This window comes from Sus scrofa, chromosome 10 (assembly GCF_000003025.6).
Source record: "Sus scrofa isolate TJ Tabasco breed Duroc chromosome 10, Sscrofa11.1, whole genome shotgun sequence".
NCBI lineage: Eukaryota > Metazoa > Chordata > Mammalia > Artiodactyla > Suidae > Sus > Sus scrofa.
In genome coordinates this window covers 16358887-16370923 of record NC_010452.4, presented here as the reverse complement: position 1 = coordinate 16370923, position 12037 = coordinate 16358887, and the positions used below count along the sequence as shown (strand labels likewise).

The following is a 12037-nucleotide window of genomic DNA, read 5'->3' as shown; positions in this document are numbered from 1 at the left end:
TGTTCCTACTCAGGTTTGTTACCGCTGTGCCACAATGGAATTCCTTGATGATGATTCTTAAATGTGTGATGATTAACTCAAGAAATTTCCTCGGGAATAAGGAAAGTTTTTATGACTATACATTCCACAATTAATAACTACAAAATTTGGGTTTATACAAAACAGAGAGCACAAGAGATGGAAAAGAAAACAGAACAAAAACAAAACCGGCCCACCCAAAGCTTCCAGGCAACTAATACTCTCTAGGCTGCCAAGGCCAACTGGTCCCCCAGGACACTCCTCCTTTTGCCTCAGGGATTTCAGGAGGTATGAAGCAGCCAGAAGACCCCTCACAGGAGATGGCATGTAGCATCAGGGCTGCCCTGGGCTGTGGGCTCATAGTACCTTGACCAGCCCTCGCAAAGAGGGAACCTGCAACCATGGGAATGCGGCAGCAGTGAAAACCCTTTTTATCTTTTTATCCCCGGCCAAGTCCAACGACTGGTATAAACCAGTTGACTAATAAACACAGAACAAACAAATTCTGGCCTCAGCTCACTTTCCCAGCATCGTATCCATCAACCTGCATTTATCAGCTCACGGCCTCTTCTCCACCAGCTGCAGCAATGTAGGAGGTAATGTTCTCGGGTCCAAGATTCATTCTTGCTCAATGCTTGGTGTCCCAACCCTTCTCCACTCTCAGGACACTTATAACATGCCCTCTGGGTCTACCTCAGCATCTCCAAATGTACTTTGATTCTAAAATTCCCCTCACCGAAATACACAGCTGTATGAAACCCCTTAGAAATTGATTTGATGATTTCATGGTTTTCACATGATATGATTAAGAGGGGAATTTTAAGTAAATACATTTTATTTGAAATAAGTACATATTTAAAGATTATAATATAAAAGTTACTTTAAGGAGTTCCTGTCGTGGCTCAGTGGTTAACGAACCTGACTAGCATCCATGAAGACGTGGGTTCAATCCCTGGCCTTGCTCAGTAGGTTAGGGATCCAGCCTTGCCGTGAGCTGTGGTGTAGGTCGTAGACACAGACTGGATCCCACGTTGCTGTGGCTGCAGTATAGGCTGGTGGCTACAGCTCCGATTGGACCCCTAACCTGGGAACCTCCATATGCTGCAGGTGTGGCCCTAAAAAGACCAAAAAAAAAAAAAAAAGTATTTTAAAAGTCATTTTCTTGAACCTAAAACTACTCTAAAAAACAGTCTATTAGGAGTCCCCACTGTGGCTCAGCAGGTTAATAACCTGACTGGTATCCATGAGGATGCATGTTCAATCTCTGGTCTTGCTCAGTGGGTCAGATCTGGTGTAGCTGTGGCTGTGGCATAAATTGCAGGTGTGTCTCAGTCGCAGTGTGGCTGTAGCTGTGGCGAAGGCCTACAGCTGCAGCTCTGATTCTACCCCTAGCCTGGGAGCTTCCATATGCCGCAGGTACGGCTGTAAAAAGAAAATCAGAAAGTCTCTTAAAAAACTATAATGAGAAACAGAGTGTTTGCAAAGTCTCTAAGTACCTCCCACAAGACACTTAAAATTTCTCTTGTGTTCAGAACCTGGCGGATCCCACCTTGACCAAGTGATAAAGTCCACACTGCAGCATGTACCTTTCAAATGCAACCCACCAAGAAGAACACAACACTGTGGGATTCCTGCCCCAAACACACAGCCTCGGTCTAATCATGAGGAAACATCAGACAAACCCACGCTGAGGGTCATTCTGTGAAACAACCGAGCAATTCTCGTTGAAAGTGTCAGGTTTGTGGATGATGAGGAAATACTGAGGAACTATCACAAATCAGATTCTCCACTTAAGGGAAATTATTAAGTGTCTAAAGACCTCTAAGGAGACATGAGAACTCAATGCAACATAGGATGTTGGACCAGACTTAGAATAGTAGGGGGAATATTGGTGAAATTCCCACAGGGTCTGGAGGTTGGTTTCTAGTGTTGCAGGCAATGCTAGTTTTCTGGGTCAGATAACTGTGCTGTGGTTGTGTAAGAGGCTGATATTGTAGGCAACTGAGTGAAGGATACATAGGAATTCTCAATTATTTCTGCAACTTTTCCATAAGTCTAAAGTTACTTGAAAATAAAAAGCTAAATAAATATAATTTTCCTATGTAACAAATAATGACAGCTATTCATTTCATAAAAACCTAATGAATTATGTAAGAAAAGAGGCACGATTGGTCAATAACATGTTTTAAAAACAGTGTTCTCTAAAATGCATCTTTGAAATTAAATCCATGTGTATGATAAAAAACATACAAAATAGCTTCATGATATTTGAATTCTTATTTATTCATGTATTTATTTATTTATTTTGCTTTTTAGGGCTGCACCCATGGCATATGAAGGTTCCCAAGCTAGGGAATGAACTGGAGCTGTAGCTGCTGGCCTACGCCACAGCCATAGCAACGCCAGATCAGAGCTGCGTCTGTGACCTACACTGCAGCTCAGGGATCCTCAACCCACTGAGCGAGGCCAGCGATGGAACCCAAGCCTTCATGGATGCTGGTCAGTTTAGTCACCACTGAGCCACCACGGGAACTCCCTCAATTCTTTTTTTTTTGTTTTTTTTTTTGTTTTTTTTTTTTTGGTCTTTTTTTTTTTCTATTTCTTTGGGCCGCTCCCGCGGCATATGGAGGTTCCCAGGCTAGGGGTCTAATCGGAGCTGTAGTCCCCGGCCTACACCAGAGCCACAGCAACGCAGGATCCGAGCCGCGTCTGCAACCTACACCACAGCTCACGGCAACGCCGGATCGTTAACCCACTGAGCAAGGGCAGGGACCGAACCCGCAACCTCATGGTTCCTAGTCGGATTCGTTAACCACTGCGCCACGACGGGAACTCCCTCAATTCTTATTTGTAATGTAAAAAGTCAATTGTTCTTTTATAGATTTTCCATTTTTTCACTGACCTTTTTTTGAGCAATATAAGATTCAGAGAAAAACTGAAGAGAAGGTATAAAGACTTACACATACATTCCCACACATTTATAGCTTCCCCATTATCAACACTGTCCACCAGAGTGGTGCGTTTGTTACAGCTGCTGAACCTACACTGACTCATCGCAATCACCCAAGTCCGCAGTCGACATTAGGTTCACTCCTGGTGTCGTACATTCCATAGGTTTGGACAAACACATAATGATATGAATCCACCATTACGGCATCATACAGAAAAGCTTCACTGCCCTAAAAAAGTCCTAATTCATCCTTCCCACTACCTCCTGGCAACTACCAACCTTCTTCCTATCTCCAGATTTTTGCCTTTTTTGAGAATATCACATAGATGGAAATCATACAGCTGTAGCTTTTTCAGATTTGTGTCTTTCACTTAGTATCAAGTTTCCTCTATGTCTTCTCATGACAGGATAGCTCATTTCTTTTTAGTGTGGAATAATCTTCCATTTTCTGGATGTACCACAGTTTATTTATCCATTCACCTACCAAAGGATATCTTGATTTCTATCAAGTCTTGGCACTTATGGATAAAGTTGCAGTAGACATCCATGTGCAAGTTTCGTGGAGGACATACATTTTAAACTCCCTTGGGTAAATACTAATGAGTACCATTGATTGATCGCATGTTTTGTTTTATAAGAAACTGCCAAACTGGAGTTCTCGTCGTGACTCAGTGGTTAACGAATGTGACTAGGAACCATGAGGTTGCGGGTTTGATCCCTGGCCTGTGGTGTAGGTTGCAGACGCGGCTCGGATCCTGCATTGCTGTGGCTGTGGTATAGGCCGGCGGCTGTAGCTCTGATTCGATCCCTAGCCTGGGAACCTCCATATGCCGCAGGTGTGGCCCTAGAAAAAGCAAAAGGACAAAGAAAGAAAGAAAGAAACTGCTAAACTGTCTTCCAAACTGACTGTACCATTTTGCATTCCTACCAGCAATAAGTTCCTTTTGCTCCACAGCCTCACCAGCATTTGGAGGCATCAGTGGTCTAGATTCTTGGCATTCTACTAGGTGGGTTGTGCTATTTCACTGCGGTTTAATTTGCATCTCCCCAATGACGTATGCCATTGAGGACTTCTCATGTGCTTTGTTGACATCTGTATCTCTTCTTTGGTATTTGTCTTTGGTCCATTTTTCAATCGGGCTTTTTGTTTTCTTGTTGAGTTTTAAGAGGTCTTTATGTATTTTGGGTAATAGTCCTTTATCAAGTGTCTTTTGCAAATATTTTCTCTCAGTATGTGGCTTGTTTTTCAGTCTCTTGACATTGTGTTTATCAAAGCAAAAGTTCTGAATTTTAATGAAGCTCATCTTATGAGTTATTTCTGTCATGGGTCATGCTTTTGATGTTGTATTTAAAATGTCAACACCATTCCAAAGTTTGTCTAGGTTATATTCTAGGAGTTTTCTCATTTTGCCTACTTAGGCCTATGATCCATTTTAAGTTAATTTCCTGTAAGGTGTAATATCTGTGAATTTCTCCACATGTGGATGTGCAGTTGTTTCAGCCCTATATTTTGAAAAGACTGTCTTTGTCCCACTGCGCTGCTTTTGCTCCTTTGTCAAAGATTGGTTGGCTAACTTTATGTGGATCTATTTCTGGGTTCTCTGTTCTGTTTCACAGATCTATTCATCTATTCTTTCTTAAATACCACACCATCTTGATTACTGCAGATTTATAATAAGTTGGAAGTCAGGTAGTATCAGTCATCTGACTTTGTCCTTCACTGTATCAAAAATATTTTGGCTATTCTGGGTGTTGTGCCCCTCCATGTAGAAACTTTAGAAGCAGCTACCAAATATCTGGCTGGGATTTTGATTGGAATTCTATTAAATATACAGATCAAGTTGGGAAGAACTGATATCTTGATGACAGTCTCATCCATGAACATGGACTATCACTCTATTTATTACTTCTTTGATTTCATTCATCAGCGATTTCCTCATATAGATCTTGTACATAATTTGTTAGATTTATACCAAAATATTTCATTTTGGAGGTGCTAATGTAAATGGTATTGTATTTTTGGTTTCAAATTCCATTTGTTCATTGCTGGTATATAGGAAAGCAATTAACTTTCAGATATTAATCTTATGTCCTGCAAACTTGCCATAATTGCTTACTAGTTTCATTTTTTGGTCACTTCTTTCAGATTTTCTACATAGATGATTATGTCATCTTGTAAGCAAAGATAGGTTTTTTTTTTTAATTTTCCCTCCCAATCTTTATGCCTTTAATTCCTTTTCATGTCTTATTGCATTACTTCCTGTATGATGTTGAAAAGGATGGGTGAAAGGGAATATCTTTGGCTTAAACCTGATAATTGTGGGAAAGTACTGAGTTTTTCATCATTAAGTACAATGTTAGCTGTAGGATTTTTTGGTAATATTCTTTATCAAGTTGAGGAAGTTCCCCCCTATTTCTAGTTTACTAAGAGGTTTTATTTTGTTTTTAAATCATAAATGGGTTTTGGATTTTGTCAAATGCTTTTGCTGCATCTATTGATATGATCATGTGGTTTTTCTTTTTTAGCCTATTGATATGATGAATTACATTTAATTTTCAAATATTGAATCAGCCTTGCATACTTGGAATAAGTCCTACCTGACTGTGAATAATTCTTTTTAAACACTGTTGGATTATATTTGCCAATATTTTGTCTTTTCAAGTACTCCTCTGAAAATAATGAATAGTCTTAATTCCCCTAAAATTAAATGTCAAATTAGATAAAAATCAATACTTTATTTCTGAATTTTAACACTAGCTTTCAAGGAATAAAACTTCTACTAGAAAAACAAAGGTCTGGTAAAAATCATTCTGAGGTTGTCTGTAGAAGAATTACCAACTCTAAACCAATAAGTAGTTTATGTTTCAATCAGTAGCTTCATATCTTCAATGATTTTTTATTTATATACTTTAAACAATACACTATCATAAAAAAGGGGGAAAAAAACTATGCGAAATTGTGTAACCAAAAAAACAATCAGGATTTCTGAGGGTTGGTGACACAATACTTGAGCACATGAGAACATGTGAGTGTGTTCAGCCCATTTCCACTAACTCCAGGGCTTGTTCCCTCTGTATACACCATGACACTCTCATATGGTTCTATTTTCTTTTTTCTTCCTTTCTTCCTTCCCTTTGGCCACACCCAAGGCACATGGAAGTTTCCAGACTAGGGGCTGGATTGGAGCTGCAGCTGAAGGCCTATGCCACAGCCACAGCCATGCCAGACCCAAGACTCATCTGCAACTTCCACCACAGCTCACAGAAATGCCAGATCCTTAACCCACTCAGTGAGGCCAGGGATAGAACCTGCATCCTCATGGATACTAGTTGGGTTCTTAACCTGCTGAGCCACAACGGGAACTCCACACATGGCTCTCTTTTCTAGGAGGGGATATATGAATCAATATTTTAAAATATAACTAGGAAGAAATGGCATTGCTAGCTTTAGCATGAATTCTGGGGATGGCCTTTGCGGACATTAGGGGCTCCAAATCACCAGCTAGAAAAGGTAACTTTCCTGACTTTACAACTTAATACCCTTGACAAATCAGAGTTTAATAAATTCACACAGGCTGCAACTTTAAAAAGTCTCTGTTCCAAAATGCCCCTCTCAATACATCTCTCCCATTACACCAGCTGGGTGGTCTGTCTCTCTTGCTTTCTCTTGTTTCCCACTTTTCTTTGCACCCAAATCTTACAAAACAGTGGTTTAGATGTGTAATCTCAATTTTTCAACTCACACCAACTTTTCATTCCACTCTAATACGGTTTCTGTACCCACGCTTCTACTACAAATGTTTCTGTTAGCATAAGCGGTGCTGTCCACATCACTAAGGGCAATGGATGCTCTTCAGTCTTCCTGGGTCACTCAGAGGCACCTAGAGGATCATGGCCTCTTTTCTGAAGGACTTCTAGCCCTTGGTGTGCATGATAACCCACTTTTCCAGTTTCCACTTACCTCTCAGGTTACCTTACCTTTAAAACTGTTGATGTCTCTGGCATTCAGGAAGCCCACCTTCCTTCCCATTTTCTCTAGGCGACCTCATGGATGCTCAAGGTTTCAAATGCCCTTTAGTGGCCAACGGGGTTTTCTACCTGCAGCCCAGTCCTGACTCCTGAGCTTAGTCCCTTATGTTCTCGTGCTTCTTCAACACACCCGTTCGCATGATGCCTTCGAGTATTAAACTCGCCAAAACTTAACCGCCAAAACTTAACACTTGGGCTCATCTCAAACCCAGGCCATCTCGGCCACAAACCTGCCACTTTGGCACATTCTCTAATTGCCACGAAGTGGCATCCCTGTGTACCTGTTGCGCATGTCAGAAAGAGGAATGTTACCCTTGGTATACACCCTTCTCTACCCAACAGAGTCAATCAGTTATTGAGTCCTGTTCATTTCGTGTCCTATATATTTTACCAATCTGTTTACATCTGGCATCATTACTACCAATTCAAGTCCAAGCCGTCACCATCACTTGATACTCTAGCAGCTGCCTAACTGATCCGACGTAAACATTCCAGCCATCCTCCAATTCCAGCTAGCTACCAAGTAGATGGAATGCTGTTTTTATTTTATTTTATATTTACTTATTTACTTATGTCTTTTATATGGAGGTCCCCAGGCTAGGGGTCTAATCGGAGCTGCAGCAGCCAGACTAAGCCACAGCCACACAGAATCCGAGCCGCATCTGTAACCTACACCCCAGCTCATGACAACACTGGATCTTTTTTTTTTTTTTTCTGTCTTTTCTTGGGCCGCACCCACAGCATATGGAGGTTCCCAGGCTAGGAGTCTAATGGGAGCTGTAGCCACCAGCCTACACCACAGCCACAACAATGCAGGATCCGAGCTGCATATGTGACCTACACCACAGCTCACGGCAATGCTGGAGCCTTAACCCACTGAGCAAGGCCAGGGATTGAATGTGCAACCTCATGGTTCCTAGTCAGATTCGTTAATCACTGAGCCTTGATGGAAACTCCGGCAACACTGGAACTTTAAGCCACTGAGCAGGGCCAGGGATCGGACCGAGTTCTCACAGTTCCTAGTCTGGTTGGTTACCACTGAGCTACCACAGGAACTCTGGGGAATGCTATTTTTAAAATGCAAATGGGATCACGCCATTCTCCTTTGTTTTTAAAAAAGTCTTTTAATTTCTTCCTTTTAGTCAGAAGCCCACAATAAACTTAAAGGCCCTGCCTTTGTGTCTGGCTCTCACCTGCCTCTTCAGCCTCATCACATGTTATTCTTTGCAGTTTCTTTCCTTCCTCAAGAGTCCTCCCTCGGGACCTTCGATTTTATAGTTCTCTCTTCTCTAGAACAGAAGCTGGCAAACTTTTTAGGAGAGGGACAGAGAGGAACTATTTTAGGGTTTGTAAGCTAATAGGTCGGTCTCTGACTCATCTGCTCAACTTTGACACTGAGGGGTGAGAGGAGCCACGGAGAACACGTCAGCAAATGACTATGACTGCTCCTGAGCCAGACAAAACGGGATGGGGCTGGGGTGCAGGGTGCCAGCCTCCGCTCGAAAAGGCGAGTAATGCCCAGAGGGCCGCTTACAGATTCCATTTCAAATGCCACTGTTTTCACCGACACTTTTTTCTGATCAGGATAAGTCACCTTTTAAATGTGCTTATACCACAAAGCATAGTTCTCTTTCAGAGTATCAGTCCTGTGATTTTATTAGGTATTTGTTAAAGTCTTTTGCCAATATCCATCTTCTCTATAAGGGGGGGGGGGTGCTCCATGAGATGAGGAACTATGTTGACTGTGCTATTTTATTCCCGGCATGTGGTGGAGAACACGACACATGATAGCAATCAATAAATATTTGTTGAATGAATGAATGATGAATTTATTATCTGACCCGCTTCAGCTGGCAACTTTATATTTCTGAGCCCTAGGTCTCCAGCTGAAAATGAAGATGATAATGACAACTACTTCCCAGGTTTGGTTCCAGGTAGGATAACATGCGTGAGGTGAACTGGATCAACTCCAAAACAATATACAAACGTAAGAAAAGAAATATTAGAAAAATGCCTTGGTTGCCTAGTATAGGAGCAAAGTATAGCCCAAGAGCCAAACTTCTGCACTTGTTTGGTTGGCCTTTTTGTCTTTTTAAAGGTTGTGTGTGTGTGTGTGTCCCCTCGTTTTTTTTGTTTGTTTGTTTTGTTTCGGGTTTTTTTTGTCTTTTTTGGAGGGACCATACCCACAACATATGGAAGTTCCCAGGCCAGGGGCTGAACAGGAGCTACAGGTACCGGCCTATGCTGCAACCACAACAACACAGGATCTGAGCTGCATCTGAGACCTATACCACAGCTCACAGCACCGCCAGATCCTTAACCCAATGAGCAAGGCCAGGGATCGAACCCTCATCCTCATGGATCCTAGTCGTCTTCCTTACCCCCAAGCTACAACGGGAACTCCTAGATATCTCTTTAAACTTTTTTTTTTTAAATAACCACATATGCGTGTGTGTGTGGTTACAAAAAAGCAAAGATTATGTGACAGACATGAAGCCTAAAATAGTCTATTCTCTGGACATTTACAGAAACAGTCTGCTGACCTCTGGCTTAGAACGGTGTCTGGGTTTAGGTAAATATTTTAATAAGTGAATCAATGAATGATTCCTACTTTGCAAATTGCTCAAAGATTAAGGTTTTGGTGGCATTTTCTGACTACTTTTCTTCTCTTCAATAGAGCAAGTGATCAAATTTGTAAAGAACCCTCCCCCAGCCCAGGAACTGTATGTTTACTTAAAATTAAAAAAAAATAACAAAAGGAGCCTTTAAACATTTTCATTTTCCTTAAATTATACAAATGAGTGACTTTGAAACAGAGAAGGCCTAGGGTGCCTGAGGAATGGGTAAAAATGGGGAGCTGGGAGTTCCTGTAGTGGCTCAGAGGAAACGAATGTGACTAGTATCCATGAGGACGCAGGTTCGATCCCTGGCCCTGCTTAGTGGGATAGGGATCTGGCATTGACGTGAGCTGTGGTGTAGCTTGCAGATGTGGCTCAGATCTGTTATTGCTGTGGCTGTGGCCTAGGCCAGCAGCTATGGCTCCCATTAGACCCCTAGCCTGGGAATCTCCATGTGCTGTGGGTATGGCCCTAAAAAGACAAAAAAAAAAAAAAAAAAGAAAGAAAGAAATGGGGAGATGGACACCAAGAAAACTACCTCCACTGGCAGGTTAAGCGCCATTATGTACATGATTGCTGTGCACAAGTCCAAATCTATAGTCACTGATTGTTCTAGGGTATAAAATGTTCTGTTGTTTTTTTTTCCTGAGGAATTCATCATTATATAAAAATTAGGCCATCATTAATAAATCCACAAATAAATGCTGGAGAGGGTGTGGAGAAAAAGGAACTCTTTTACACTGTTGGTGAGAATATAAATTGGTACAACCACTGGGGAAAATAGCATGGAGGTACCTCAGAAAACTAAATATAGAACTATATGACCCAGCAATCTCACTCTTGGGCATATATTCAGACAAAATTTTCCTTGAAAAAGACACATGCACCTGTATGTTCAATGCAGCACTGTTTATAAGAGCCAAGACATGGAAACAACCTAAATGTCCATCAACAGATGAATAGATTAGGAAGATGTGGTATATGTACACAATGGAATACTACTCAGCCATAAAAAGAACAAAATAATGCCATTTGCAGCAACATGGATGGAACTAGAGACTCATACTAAGTGAAGTAAGTCAGAAAGACACATACCATACGATATCACTTATATCTGGAATCTAATATACGGCACAAATGAACCTTTCCACAGAAAAGAAACTCATGGACTTGGAGAACAGACTTGTGGTTGCCCTGTCCTCGGGATAGGGGGAGGGAGTGGGATGGACTGGGAATCTGGGTTAATAGATGCAAACTATTGCTTTTGGAGTAGATAAGCAATGAGATCCTGTTGTATAGCACTGGGAACTCTATTTAGTCACTTATGGTGGAGCATGACGGAGGACAATGTGAGAAAAAGAATGTATATATGAGTGACTGGGTCACTTTGCTGTGGGAGAAACTGACAGAACACTGTAAAACAGCTATAATGGGAAAAATAAAACTCATTTTAAAAAATTAGGAATACCACATTTATAGGAAATACTAAGGGGCTGTGCTTTTTATGCCCCCCCCCAAAAAAAAACCACTTCATAGAAAAAGGAAAAGAATTTGGAGCCAAAAGATCAAGAGTCACGTCTGAACTTCCCTGCTTACTCAATATGTCACTTTGAACAAATTCTTTAGTCTCTTTGAGCTTCAGCTTCTTCATCTAAAAAAAGAGCAAATATCACCGATGCCATTTAGTGGGTGGCTATTAAGAGCCGGACGCTTTATATATATTATATTCGATCTTTATATCTGACTTCAAAGTGGCTACTGTTAGCCCCAGTGTATAGAGGCAGAAACTGATGCTCAGAGAAGTAACTTGCTAGAAAGAACCAAAGGATCTGGAGTCAAACGCTGGCTCTAGCATCGCCATTGCTGCAACCTCTGACAAGGACATTTAACCTTCTTAGGCCTGTTACATGTTTTACCTTCCAAAAAATCATACAAAATATTTCAAAATTCCTCCAGATCACTTTACCAATTTCCACCTTAAAGGTGTTCCTGCAAAATTCTGTATTAAATCCTATTCTACGTCTTCAGAGAACAGTAAAGAAGGAATGTGCTCTCCTTCTGTGTATTATAGGAACAACCTGAGTTGAGAAAGCAGAAATCTATAGAGGTATTAAATTCCGAGCATGTTCCTCGAGTACCACTGTAACCATGAGTTCTGTTTATCCACCGCAATTCCCATTCTGCTTTTGAACCAAACATAATTCATGTGTGGCACGTTAACTGATTATTAAATCTTTATTACCTTTGCTTCATTATCTCATGTAGCTGGCCATGCTGAACACACTGTTCCTCCAATTCGTCATTTCTTCTCTGTAACTTTTCCAGTTTGTCATAGGTGTACCTTTTTTCTTGACTGAGCTGAGCTATTTCAGATCTAGGGAGGTGGAAACAGAAATGACAGATGTTAAAAGTTCTTATTACG

General features: G+C 41.2%; 1 protein-coding gene across 12 annotated transcripts in view; it reads right to left on the bottom strand.

Annotated features, from left to right (window-relative positions):
• SDCCAG8 (serologically defined colon cancer antigen 8) overlaps positions 1-12037 on the bottom strand; it is a 250651-nt gene that overhangs the window by 70905 nt on the left and 167709 nt on the right. For 11 of the 12 annotated variants that reach the window (XR_002336127.1, XM_021064173.1, XM_021064174.1 and 8 more), the window contains one exon: positions 11858-11989. Coding sequence is in view for 11 of the 12 variants with exons in the window: in XM_021064173.1 (XP_020919832.1) it covers positions 11858-11989 (132 nt within the window). In the remaining variant the exon portion in view is untranslated. Of the gene's footprint in view, positions 1-10898; positions 11267-11857; positions 11990-12037 lie in introns of those variants that run through there. The other variant, XM_021064175.1, reaches the window with a different exon arrangement.